Source organism: Camelina sativa, chromosome 16 (assembly GCF_030686135.1).
Source record: "Camelina sativa cultivar CO46 ecotype springtype chromosome 16, ASM3068613v1".
Lineage (NCBI taxonomy): Eukaryota > Viridiplantae > Streptophyta > Magnoliopsida > Brassicales > Brassicaceae > Camelina > Camelina sativa.
In genome coordinates this window covers 30,060,692-30,074,284 of record NC_141895.1, presented here as the reverse complement: position 1 = coordinate 30,074,284, position 13,593 = coordinate 30,060,692, and the positions used below count along the sequence as shown (strand labels likewise).

The 13,593-nt window shown below is 29.7% G+C and overlaps 1 protein-coding gene across 1 annotated transcript; it reads left to right on the top strand.

Annotated features, from left to right (window-relative positions):
- The first annotated feature begins 8,635 nt into the window (after window positions 1-8,635).
- LOC104752894 (homeobox protein SHOOT MERISTEMLESS) lies at window positions 8,636-12,158 on the top strand. Its single transcript, XM_010475154.3, has 4 exons — window positions 8,636-9,406; window positions 9,846-10,101; window positions 10,842-11,095; window positions 11,711-12,158. The coding sequence occupies exons 1-4, from the start codon at window positions 8,975-8,977 to the stop codon at window positions 11,918-11,920; spliced, it is 1,152 nt and encodes a 383-aa protein (XP_010473456.1). The 5' UTR covers window positions 8,636-8,974; the 3' UTR covers window positions 11,921-12,158.
- The last annotated feature ends 1,435 nt before the right edge of the window (window positions 12,159-13,593 follow it).

Here is a 13,593-nt window from a genome sequence, read left to right as displayed (position 1 = left end):
TAAGATTATTTGTCCGTTAAGGAAGTATCAATTGTCAAATGTTGCTTCTCCAGACAGATGTTCTTATATTAATCAATGATTGAAGCTGTTTTTATTATATATACTATATACTACGTACATTTTTGAAACATTTAGTTTTTGCAATACAATTTTGGGCTTAGAGCGGAAGGCATAAGCTGAATGTCCCAGCACGATAAGCATTCTTTTAGGCTTTAATTGCAACTATAAACAGAAGTACAGAACGGTCCAATTTGTAGTTGAATGCAGCAGCCTCACAGTTATAGAAACTAGATACTTTGGATTATGTGTGGTTTAGGGATTCTTTCTTATGCCTGAGTTGGATAGTTTACCTGCGATTTTGTCAAAAACTTGTGGTGTTAATGATCTTTGTTCAGATAGAGGATAAATAAAATAACCGGTCAGATTGTTCGGATTACAATTTACAAATAAGAAATAAAAGACGCATATAATAACTACTCAAATGTAAGAGTTATATCTAGTTTTGGTCGCTATGGATAACACAAAATTCAGAAATACAAGTGGTTCTTTCCTAATTGCTCTACGACAACAATATTAAATAGTAGGAAAATAACCTAAAGCGAATGAGAGTTTTTTTTTTGAACATTTGATATTCTTATTCAAGAGATTACTGTATTCGTTTGCCAAAAAAAGAAGAGATTACTGTATTTAAACTCTAAAATACTGAATGTTGTTTGTTGAATAATCTAAAATACTAAATAATGAATGATTTATTGAAATACTAAATAATGATTTGTTTGTTGATAAGATTATCTAAAATACAAACAATAATCTAAAATACTAAATAATGATTTATTGAAATATTATTTGGAGAAAAAATGAAGATTTGGGTTTGGTATACAACTACAACAAATATAAGCTTTAAAGAATATACAGACCGGATAATTATATTTTTGTGCGTGTGTGTTTTTGTTTTAATTCTATAGTTGTAGATGCATGTAGTCCTTTCGAGCTAGCAAGTACCAATCAACAGATTCAGAGCTATAGAATTAGTGAAAATAATTTGAGCATTGAAAGCATATAGGAATGAAAGAAAGGTAAGGTTGGGTGGTCCAAATGTAAGCCATTATTGTTTGAATGTTTGGTATAAGAGGGGAACAAGGAGAATATCTATTTGACGTTTGTAGTTACCAATCAATCTCTTGTCTTATGTCGTTTCTATCATATCCTAACTTAAGGAGTTGTGGCTGTGCACTATATAGTTTAGTTAATTAGTATTTCACTTTTAATCTTACCAAATTGCTTTTGATTCCTACTCAAACCTAAGAGTTTCAGATGTTTTACATGACTTATTAGTCAATTCTTTTTGGTTGACGACTAGTTTTGATTCTTTTCGCTTATTGCCTTAATGGGTTTCAGATTACCAAACTCTCTATTCTTTTCTATTTTTTACACAACATACAATTTTTTTCTTCTTCTGTATGTGCTCATACTGTATATACAAAGACAAACCAAAAATTTCGTAGAAAATAGCCCATCATTCATCCCTTTAAAATATTAGTTATTCAGATTTTTGTCGTTTTTCTTTTTTGAATATCTTTTTCTTTTGTCAACTTCTACTTTCATATTGAACTTGATATGTCATTGATTAATTCTAATGCAATACATAAACCAATATGATTTATTCTCGTAATTTAATATATAATTTTAAATATACCATGTTTTAAAATTTAATTGGTTAAGAATATTGGAATATAAGTATATTTTATCAATACCGAACAAATCTTCAAGTAAGAAAACATGACTAAATTATTTCACTATAAAATATTGGAATCTAAGTATGCTTTATAATGTAGAAAAGGCAAACAAAATAACAAATCTTTCAATAGTAGACAGAGGTGACGTAAAGCAAGGGAGAGAGAGAGAGTGAGAGATTGTAGTTTGTCTCCCTCTTCAGTGACGTCTCACAACCTCACCTTTTCTCCTTTATTCTCTCCTCTTCTTTTATATATATTTTTTTGTTTTAATTTTATGTATACACATATAATTATGTATACTAAACGTATGCATCAACGAGTTTGTATGGGTGTGTGTGCTTTTTGTTGTAGTTTGTGTGTAAACATGAGGATGTGTGTATCTAATAGTGCTAAGGAAAACCCTAGCCCTACAAATCTGCGACTACCTAAAGGTCCTAAACCTTGGATTGTCTGGAGGTTTTTTTTTTCTCTTCTTTTTTAAATCGATTTCCTAGTCTTCCATTCCATTGTATAATTAAGTATTCGTCATTTTAACAAATATGAGAGAATATGTTCATGAAATTATCTCTTTTTTGTGCAAACGAAAGAATAGTTTACTATTTTTAGTAGTTACCAAAAAGAAACGGAGAGAGTAATATACAGTAGAACCTCTATAAATTAATACTCAGTAAATTAATAATCTCTATAAATTAATAAATTTTTCCGGTCCCAAGTTGGGATTAATGTAATTTTGGACATTATTCGATAAAATAATAAATTAATAACTTTTTTAAAAATTCTATGTAAAAATATGGTTTCATCAATATTATAAATTAATAATCAAATAAACTAGTATATATATATATATATCTAAGAATATTTAGTGAAATATGAATATATTGTTGTTTGTTTGTTCTTGAATTTGCATTCTTGTTGGAGAGCATCTCTAATCTTTTTGAATGTATCAAAAACTTCTGGTGTTGTCTTCTCAAATCGCATCCAAAAATTGTAGAGAGTTCTTGACGCGATAATTGTTTCATTATGTGTAACTGGTTCTAAAGGTATCGTCATATCTTCTTCAACTTCATCATCACCTTGAAAAATAGTAGCAACAATTTATTCTAAACTCTGAATTTCTGATAAAAATCCTCTTCATAAATTAATATTTTATTAATTTATTGATAAATTAATAAATTATAACCTCTATAAATTAATAAAATTTTATGGTCCCGATCTTATTAATTTATAGAGTTTCTGCTGTATTGTTGAAAATGAAAACAGAAATAGTTCCAATGTTCAATAAGGACATAATGAAATTAAATGTCATATTACGCCAAAAATATTGTCATTTTATGTTGAGTTTGATATTTGTGGGTACGGTGATATCTTTCACGGGGAACCCTATGGCCCTACTATGATGTGAAGGTTACCATAATGGACATATATATATAAACTATACCATCGCCATCCTCATTATCACATCATCTTCTTGAAGATGATATCAACATTCACCGTTATTGTTTCTGCGTGTCATATCATGGTTGGACGGACCACGTCCCCGAAGATAGACATGGAGTAAAAAGTATCATTGTTGAAGAGTAATGATACATGATGTTTCTTGTTTATGATAAAAGTAATTATACAAGATGTTACGAACAACAAAAAAAATACTACAGAACTTTTTTCTAAAATGGATTTTGGGCGCGTCCTTGTCCATTTTGGAACGATTAGTCCGTTTTCTCTATCTTTTCGGTACAGGAAAATTGCAATTACCCGTTTGTAGGACTGAGCATTATATTCAAATGGGTTTAATATTAACTGTAGATACCCCAAAATCCTAATATCTTAAACTCAAACCATCATACAATAGCATCTAATCTGATGTGGCATGCACAAAAGTGGGAATATATGTTAAATAATGTTAAAATGAGTGAACGAGTATGAAATAAATATACATAGGTTATTTGGAATATGTGATTAGTGACACAAAATTGTTTGACTAGTTTAGCAAGCCACAATCACAGTTCTGGATTGTTCATGTCAAAGAAATAATTTTAACATAATTTAAAAATATCAAAGAAATCTCCGTAGACTAATCTCAAAGAAATACAATGAAAGGTGTTATGATTTCTCTATAAATAATTTTCTCACTGGAGAAAGAAAAATTACTTTCTCATACAACCATTTTCATCAAAGTAAGAAACTAACAGGAACACATTAAAATATGTGGACTACCTAATGGAGCTACCACTAAACATTTGTTACATGACACACAACAATAGAGAACTTCAGTTTACAGGGTCAAGACTCCAATAATGTTTGGAATTATTACAAAGCATCAAAGCATATAGAATCTCCGAGACATGAATCTAACTTTTTTCTTTGTCACATATCTAAACATCAAGCACCCCATTATAACACAACCTAGCTGTCTTCAACAACATTTTCTTAAAGAGAAAAATTCAACCTCCAAAAAGTAAAAAAAAAAACAAAAAAGAAAGAAAAGAAAGTTCTATTTCATTTATTTAGTAGACATTTAGCAGCTCAAGACTTCGGCCATCATCTTCATCATGATAGTCTGTTTCGAATATGTGCAAGTAGTACGTACATATCTACCCAGTTTGTTTAGTTTTTGGTCCACAACTAATCTCTTCGATTAAAAACCAAATAAAATAGTAGTATCTTCTAACTTTTTCTCTTCTTGATGATTTGGAAATAAAATAGCTTTTCAAACCAGTCAAGAAAAGTAAGCATGACATAATGCAACACGTTCTTTTATGTATTACCCATGAGATAATTAACTTTATTTCGCGTTTAATGTTTTGGTGATAACACCACCGGTCACTTAAACATTCACTTCTTCCAAAATTACGTGGAGCTGTCAAAAGCTAGGATTTAAACCAAACATTTAGCAAAAAAATAGATAATTTACAAGTATAACTATTGCTCTTGCCTCCTTTTAATTATATATATATATATATTGATTATTATTATACAGATTCTAGAATCAGATTCTCGATGGGATAACAAAAGAGCAAAGGTACCGAAACAAATACATAGTTTTCTTCTGTTAATTATTTAATACTACTACGCTATAAAAGCAAACAGCGTAGAGAGAGATTAGCCCTACTGTTTAAGAGGGAGAGAGTAGGGTCATTAGGGTTTTAGAGAGAGAAGACATTCGGACTGTCCCCACTTGCTTTTCTGTAGAATAAGATTATAATAACATATTTAAATCTTATTTTTATTAATTAAATATTACAACATCTAAAAGAAGGAACCAACTTTTTTAATAAATGCAGATTATATGCTCTGACTTGGACTAAATAAAACTTGCAAGTAACAGTTTCAAGTCCTTTTGTTTTTTTTTTTGTTTTTATAAAACTTTTCTTTCGTAGTAGTGATAAATGATTGCCCTAGAACCGATAGATTCTCTAAAATCATACGTATTACAGCAGCATTAGTTACCTCCTTTGTTTGACTATCAGCTATCGAGTTTCATATGAAGGGGTGTGTGGAAGAACTTGAGACAATCAGTTGAGTAAATATATTTAGCTTTAGTTAGTTCTGTACGAAGATTTTATGAAAATTCATATCTACTCCATTATATAACAAGAGCAATTAAGATAAATTTCACAAAACAAAACATTTTATCAAATACTAATCTTACATTTTCACTGTTTATATATTTGAAATTTTATCCAATATTTTCACTCATAATCCCTTGCGACAAGGGTAAAATTATTTTGATAATTACAATCAAAATAGTAGATACAATTAACGATACTAATCAAACTTATGATATATTTTACCAACAGATGATTGTTTGAATGTTTTGGCGCACATGTTGTAGCAACGTCCACAGCATTGAATTAAAAATGTCAATGTTCTATAATCTCGTATTTGACAAATTTGAGGATATTAGTCCTGCGAAACACGTTAAAATCTTGCTTTATTTTGATTTATAAATATTATATTATCAACCCACCAAAAAATCATATATAAAATGCAATGCTCATAAGGGCATTATTAACAGGAGAATTTTTTTTTGTGTTTTTAGATTAAATTTATAGTGAAAATAATGTTAGATCAGTTGTTAAGATCATAGGTAAAAAAAAATGGGAGAACTAATTATGGTGTTCTTAGAATAAAGATATATTGAAATAATATTCATAAACATTTTACAAATTATAAAAACTTATAAAATAACATTTAAATTGCTTACTTATATAAAAGCAATTGTATACTTATAAATTAATATAATATTCTTAAACATTTTATAAATTATAAAAACTTATAAAATAACATTTAAATTGCTTACTTATATAAAAGCAATTGTATACATATAAATTAATATAATATTCTTAAACATATTACAATTATAAAAACTTATAAATTAACATTTAAATTGCATACTTATATAAAAGCAATTATATACTTATAAATTAATATAATATTCTTAAACATATTACAATTATAAAAACTTATAAATTAACATTTAAATTGCTTACTTAAATAAAAGCAATTGTATACATATAAATTAATATAATATTCTTAAACATATTACAATTATAAAAACTTATAAATTAACATTTAAATTGCATACTTATATAAAAGCAATTATATACTTATAAATTAATATAATATTTTTAAACATATTACAATTATAAAAACTTATAAATTAACATTTAAATTGCTTACTTATATAAATGAGATATTTTCTTTTTTTCCAAAAAATCTCGTCCAATCACATGAAGCCACGTCAAATAAGAACTGGGCTTAAATCAGTTCTACATTAAGAACTAAAAAAAGTGTTCTAAACCACTATTTCTTATTTTTATAATTTTTTTGGGCTTAGAACACCTTTGATGTTTTCCCATTAATAATAGCCTAAGAAATGTATGAGTTCGGATACAAGACAAATAATTAACCATATAAAATACTAAACACATAATATTATTATTTTGGTACAAGTTTGATCTTCAGTAGAAACTAGAAATTAAAGAAAATAAAATTGTTTAGTTTCACCTTCGAGTAATATACATCCAAAATCGCTTTTTTGTAATGATGTCTTTTCATTCTCGTTCCTGCTTTCAGATTATTTGTCCTATTATTATTATAGAGACATAAGTTTTCAACAATATAAAAAGTGTGATATATATTTAAATAATGTAATAAAAAGGTTGTACAACTGCAATACCATCCAAATTCAAAATTCAAAATTACATAAATCATATTATCGACAAAAAAAGTATTAGAAGTTTTATGAATGAATAAAGAAAATAAGTTTTTCTCTGCACCCAAAGAAAATTAAGTTTTAATATAAATAAACTGAAGGTAGATGTTAAAAAAAAAAAAGTGAAGCAAATGAAATGAATCCAGTTTGGCAATATATAAATATGATTTGATGGGTTCCTTGTAATCTCTCTCTATCTATTAGTTTCTCAGTTATCTTTTCTTTGCCAGAAATGGCAGTGAAGGCAGTGGCTGAGGAGAGAGTTTTTTTTTTTCTTTCTTTCATGGGGAAAGTAAAACTTTGCCTTGAAGATTTCCCTCTACAATATGTTTCTAAGACTTTTGATTTCAACGAATCACTGTCCTTAACATAAAAGCAAGAAAAATAAGCTTTATACTGATGTCTTTGCTTTAACATAGATTACTTATAAACGTAGGCATGAGAGTATGGGAATAAACTGTATATAGTCAATATACCCAATTTCCAAATAAAATTGTCATAGTGACAGCAAAATTAGCAATGCAGGAAATAAACGGTGTCAAAACATTATGATAGAGGTTGTGAATTGTCAGTTCTAAAATGAATAAGTATATCTTAAGTATGTATACTATTTTAGGGATAAACAGGTGTCACATGTCAATAACAGGTGTCGTGTCCTGTGTTGAGTCAATTCTACGTTCGAAGAAGTGCTAACGATTGCTAATATAGCCTCGTATATTATTGTAAAATGCCTCAAAAGATTTGGTTAGTGGCAAGAGGTCACTTCAAAAAAAAAAAATTTATAAAAAAGCAAGACAGAAAAAAAATTTCTTTTCTTAAATGTGTTTATTGAATTTTCGTTCATATAATTATGTAATTATAAATAATTGTCCATAATTTTATAGAGGCCATTCGAACTACTCTGGTTACACAGTTACATGTTTTACGGTATGATTATATATCCAGTCGTTCATAATGACATTTGTCTTCTTCTTCTTAACCTCTATATAACAACATTTACAATAGTACTAAAACTTTGATCAGTAATTAAATGTTAAATCACTTTATTATAATAAATATTATGATATACTAAAGAGAATCCAATATTTTATAAACACATGCTAAATTATGTGGAGATCTGTCAGTTTATTATTGAGAATCTAAGAAAGCTTTTTTTGGTACAACAGTACTAATAATTTCTTCATATACTAGTATATATATATATATACACATACATACAAGTGTACTTTTTAACCACAATACGTATATCCCATCAGGAAGACTTTTGGGAATTCATGGTATGAAAAAATCATACCAAATGACAACATTCGATTTGATACTCCCATAAAAAATTTCTCTGGGCTTTCTGAGGCACATTCGGGTTTTCTCCATTTCAAGAAATTGTAAATATAAACTGAGGTCCGGTTCATTACAAAAGAAGAACATATATGAATTACAATATTGTTTGTCCAAAAAAAATAATATAGATTACAATATTAATTTCCAAAAAGGCATAAATGAGAAATCATATTACAGCAGATGAACACAAAAGAGTTAAGAACCCACAGATCACACAATCTCTGTCCATGTCTTGTTTTTCCACTTTTTAAATATAAATTTCTCCATCTTTTATTTTTATTTTTATTTTTATTTTTTATAGTATAGTTTCCTTTAGATTTTATCTTCATGGTCTCTCTCTTCTGCTGCTTCCCTCTCCCCCATAACTATCACTATTTAGAATTTTCAATGTGAAAAAGGAAGCTGATTGTTGAAGCATAAATCCCGGGAGACCACTTTTGCATTCTCAAATAATTAAATTAAAACTTTATACATATACACACCTATACACTCATATCTATTTACTCTTTTAGGGTTTCCCAATACACTTATAGTACTTATTGTGTTTCATAATATTGATGATAAATGCTAGCTGTATTTACAATGCTCATCTTCTTCTTTTTTTCTTTAAAAATTATTTTATTTATTTCTCGTAGCTATATAGCAAAGCCAAAGTGAATTATAATACTAGTGAGAGAAAGAGAAGATGGAGAGTGGTTCCAACAGCACTTCTTGTCCAATGGCTTTTGCCGGGGATAATAGTGATGGTCCGATGTGTCCTCTGATGATGATGATGCCGCCTATCATGACATCACATCAACATCATGGTCATGATCATCAACATCAACAACAAGAACATGATGGTTATGCATATCAGTCACACCACCAACAAAGCAGTTCCCTTTTTCTTCAATCACTACCTCCTCCTCCCCAAGCAACTAAGAACAAAGTCGCTTCTTCTTCTTCTCCTTCCTCTTGCGTTCCTGCTTATTCTCTCATGGAGATCCATCATAACGACGTCGTTGCCGGAGGGATCAATCCTTCCTCCTCTTCCTCTTCTTCAGCCTCTGTCAAGGCCAAGATCATGGCTCATCCTCACTACCACCGTCTCTTGGCCGCTTATGTCAATTGTCAGAAGGTGATGAGAGAATAAACCCTAAAAATTATTATTCTTAACTCTAATGATCCTTATTTGATATTTTTTTACACAAAGAAGAAGAAGAAGATTCTAGAAACCCTAATCACCATACTTTACCTTTCCTTTTATTTTTACATAACCCTTTTACTTGATGTTTTAGTTTGATTTAGATATCTCACTTTTTTTACTAGCTACTTAATACAACTAAATTTACACAAAACAAAGGAAACAATTTTTCCTATTTTGAGAAAGTTTCAAGAAACTAGGAACAAAAAAAGAAAGAAGTTTTTTTAAAAACCCTACTTTGCAAAGATCATTCTAAAAATTGTTTCAAGGCTTCAAGATCAGGACATATGTTCATATCTTTACTCAAGGATCCTTACCTTAGTTCAATTAATGTGTACATCTCTATTAATTTTCTAATTACACAATTGTTAAGGTTGGAGCACCGCCGGAGGTTGTGGCGAGGCTGGAGGAGGCATGCTCGTCTGCGGCGTCAGCAGCAGCATCTATGGGACCAACAGGGTGTTTAGGTGAAGATCCAGGGCTTGATCAATTCATGGAAGCTTATTGTGAAATGCTCGTTAAGTATGAGCAAGAGCTCTCTAAACCTTTCAAGGAAGCTATGGTCTTCCTTCAACGTGTCGAGTGTCAATTCAAATCCTTATCTCTCTCCTCACCTTCCTCTTTCTCCGGTTACTCTCTCTCTCTCTCTCTACATCTCTGTTTTTTTTTTTTCCTTTTTAATTGATTTTTTTTTTCATCTGAATTATGGCGTCAAATTAAACGTAAGATGAAATAAAGTTGTTTTTTCTTTTTCTTTGTGGGTTTTAAGAAAGATTTTTCCTCTTTTCTGATTTTTCTTGGGTTAATGCCCCTTTGATAGTTGTTGCTAGGTTTAGTGTCAGATTGTTATATATAGCTTACTAGGTTTACGTGTATAATCTATTATGTATATGTTTTCTTTGAGTTAAAACATTTTGTTTAATGTTTTTTATTTGTCTGTTTGGAATTGAATTCATTTTTGCTTGGTACAACAACAATCACTGTTCTTGTCTCTATCTTCCCCGTTTGTTTTGGATCTATTTAATTCATCAAAAAGAATATCTGGATCTAGAGTCTATTCCGCCCTTAGATCTATTGCTCAATATAGACATACACATGTTTTTTGTACGTATAGTTACATATACATATATCTACACAATGTCATATCACTCTTCTTTTCAACGATGTAGTTGAGTTTGTATATAGACACACAAACTCATACCTACTTCACTGGTTACTTTGAATAGTTTGGATCACTAGCCTATTCATATTTCACTTCTCTATAGTCTATACTATCATAGATCTTTTTTAACTTACTCGAGATGTTAGGACCCATTAAGCAGTTTTTCCTGACGAATTTGGCTTGTTTTTACATGTTTAATCGAAGTAGGTTATGGAGAGACAGCGATTGATAGGAACAATAATGGGTCATCTGAGGAAGAAGTGGATATGAACAATGAATTTGTGGATCCGCAAGCTGAAGATAGGGAGCTTAAAGGACAGCTCTTGCGCAAGTACAGCGGTTACTTAGGGAGCCTTAAGCAAGAGTTCATGAAGAAGAGGAAGAAAGGAAAGCTCCCTAAAGAAGCTCGCCAACAACTGCTTGATTGGTGGAGCCGCCACTACAAATGGCCTTACCCTTCGGTAACTTTCTTCTCTTACTCGTTAAATAACCATTTTGATTCTTATATATTGGTTTGATTAAAATGCACTTATATGATTGCATTATCCTATTTAAGATGAATGAATCACACGTATTTGGTAAATGTATACTGTTTCGGGTCTTTCAGCTGATGACAACTTGATTCTTGCTTGCATACTTTTTGTTAGGGTCCGAATATTATGTCCGTCTAAGTTAAGATAATGACCACTTTCTTCCTAAGGCTAGCTATACGCTTATACCATAGCTTAGCCTACACTTTAAAATCATAACTTTGGAAAGCAGTGTACATGAGGCAATTTCCCTATGTAATAGTAGCTTGTGTGTCTTTAAAACACATATGATCAACCCTCATACAGTATGTGTTCGAATGAACTAAATTGGAAAACAAAAACGACCCTTATATCATGTAGTGTACCTTAGCTTGTATGGTTTAGATCGAATTTAATTTCTCGTTCATGTTTAGCAAACCGTTGATGTGGCTGTAAGAATACAATATGACCCTATATCTTAGAGCATAAGAATACAATATTCTGAATGATCTTAAAAGATGATGATTGACTCACATTTTTTTCTGGCGTGGGGATATGAATCGGCAGGAGCAACAGAAGCTGGCGCTTGCGGAATCAACCGGTCTGGACCAGAAACAGATAAACAATTGGTTCATAAACCAGAGGAAACGGCATTGGAAACCATCGGAGGATATGCAGTTTGTAGTAATGGACGCAACACATCCTCATCATTACTTCATGGATAATGTCTTGGGCAATCCTTTCCCCATGGATCACATCTCATCCACCATGCTTTGATCATCGATCTTTTAAAACGTTATTTAATTGTATTTATTTTCATCAAAGCATCTTATAATATGTATAACCTATGGTTGCCGGTATACTTTGGAACATACGTAACATGTTCCGATTGATGAACAAGCGTTTAATGTTTCCCCTGATTATGAACGATTTGTGGTGTGTATCCTTTTGTATTGTTCTATTAATATGTAAGATTACAATTGCTATTATAATGATAGTAAAGCTTTTTGATATATTCTTCTGACTTGACCACCGTTTTGAGTCGGCAATTTATCACCTCTAGTAAAGTCTTTAAAACATAAGTAGAGGTGATAAAAAAGTTCAATAAAATTGATTTGCTACAATTGATTTTATGCACAAGGATCCTTATATATATGAGGGGAGCCACCAATTTCGGACGAAATCTTTCCTTTTACATGCTGAAAAGTAGAACCTTTTCTTTGGGTTATGCGGTGCATGATTGGACATGACTATCGGGATGTGGTGTTCTTTACAGATTGTTCTGATTTGGTGAAGATACAACTTCTCCTCTAGACTGACCAGCTTTCTCAACTTATCTTGACGATATCAAGATTGACAGAAAAGAGTTTTCTTCTTTATCCTTATATCTAGCTTCACGAAATGCAAATATAAGTGCAGATTCTTTAGCACGCCAAACGCGTACATCTCTGCATAATGTTCTGTATGTAAATAGTTTTCCTTCTAATTAGCTCATATGAGCTAATCTTTTTGTTGTCAAAAAAAAAAAAATCAAAACAATAGACTTTGATTATCTTCTTATATTTAGGCAAAACTTAAATCGTCATTAGGAAATAAATATACATGTGCAATCTATAACTCCTCAAAAAAATAACCTAAACCATAAAGAACATATTTCTTTTGATAAATAACATTTATAAACTTTCAATTTAATATTTATTCATCAGTTAATTTTAAAATATTTTTAATGATTTTCCTTTTAAAATAGTAATGAAGATTTTTTGGTAAAAGATTTGATAGCTGAAAATTTAATTTTAGATTATTGTAATAACTGTTATAAGAAATTTTAAGTATAAAAAGTGTAAATTGGTGTATTAAAGTAAAAACAGATATGATTTTATTCTAACTAAAAATATTTCTATATTTACTTCCTTCCTAAAAATAATTTTATTTTCAATAAAGTATTAATATATTCTTTCTTTAAAAAATTTATTAGATAAATTTTATTCTTTTTGTTAGATAAATTTATCTTTAATTAAAATATTCTTTAAAAATTTAATTTTATTAGATAATTTTAAAACTCGCTTATCATGTAGGTATTATCTAGAAATCAACAGACAATATTGAAAAAATAGTATTGTGAAATAGTAGTGTGAGTTACCAAATATATTTTACACAAACTGCCGCAGATTTAGAAGATCTAGAAACATACCATCACGATATGACCTTCCACATTAACCATCATAATATTATGAAAAAAAACATGCAAAGAAATTGTTAATCCGGTTCATGATATTAATGAGACGCTATGTCCGGTTATGATCAATATATCAAATACACTACCAAAAAGAATGTATCTTCACTTTTTGTACTTTCTTCAAAAGTAAGTTTGCAGACCAAATGTAAAAAGACATTTTTTGAACGTCTACTAATTACTTTAGTTATGGTATAATTGATATACATTATATGTA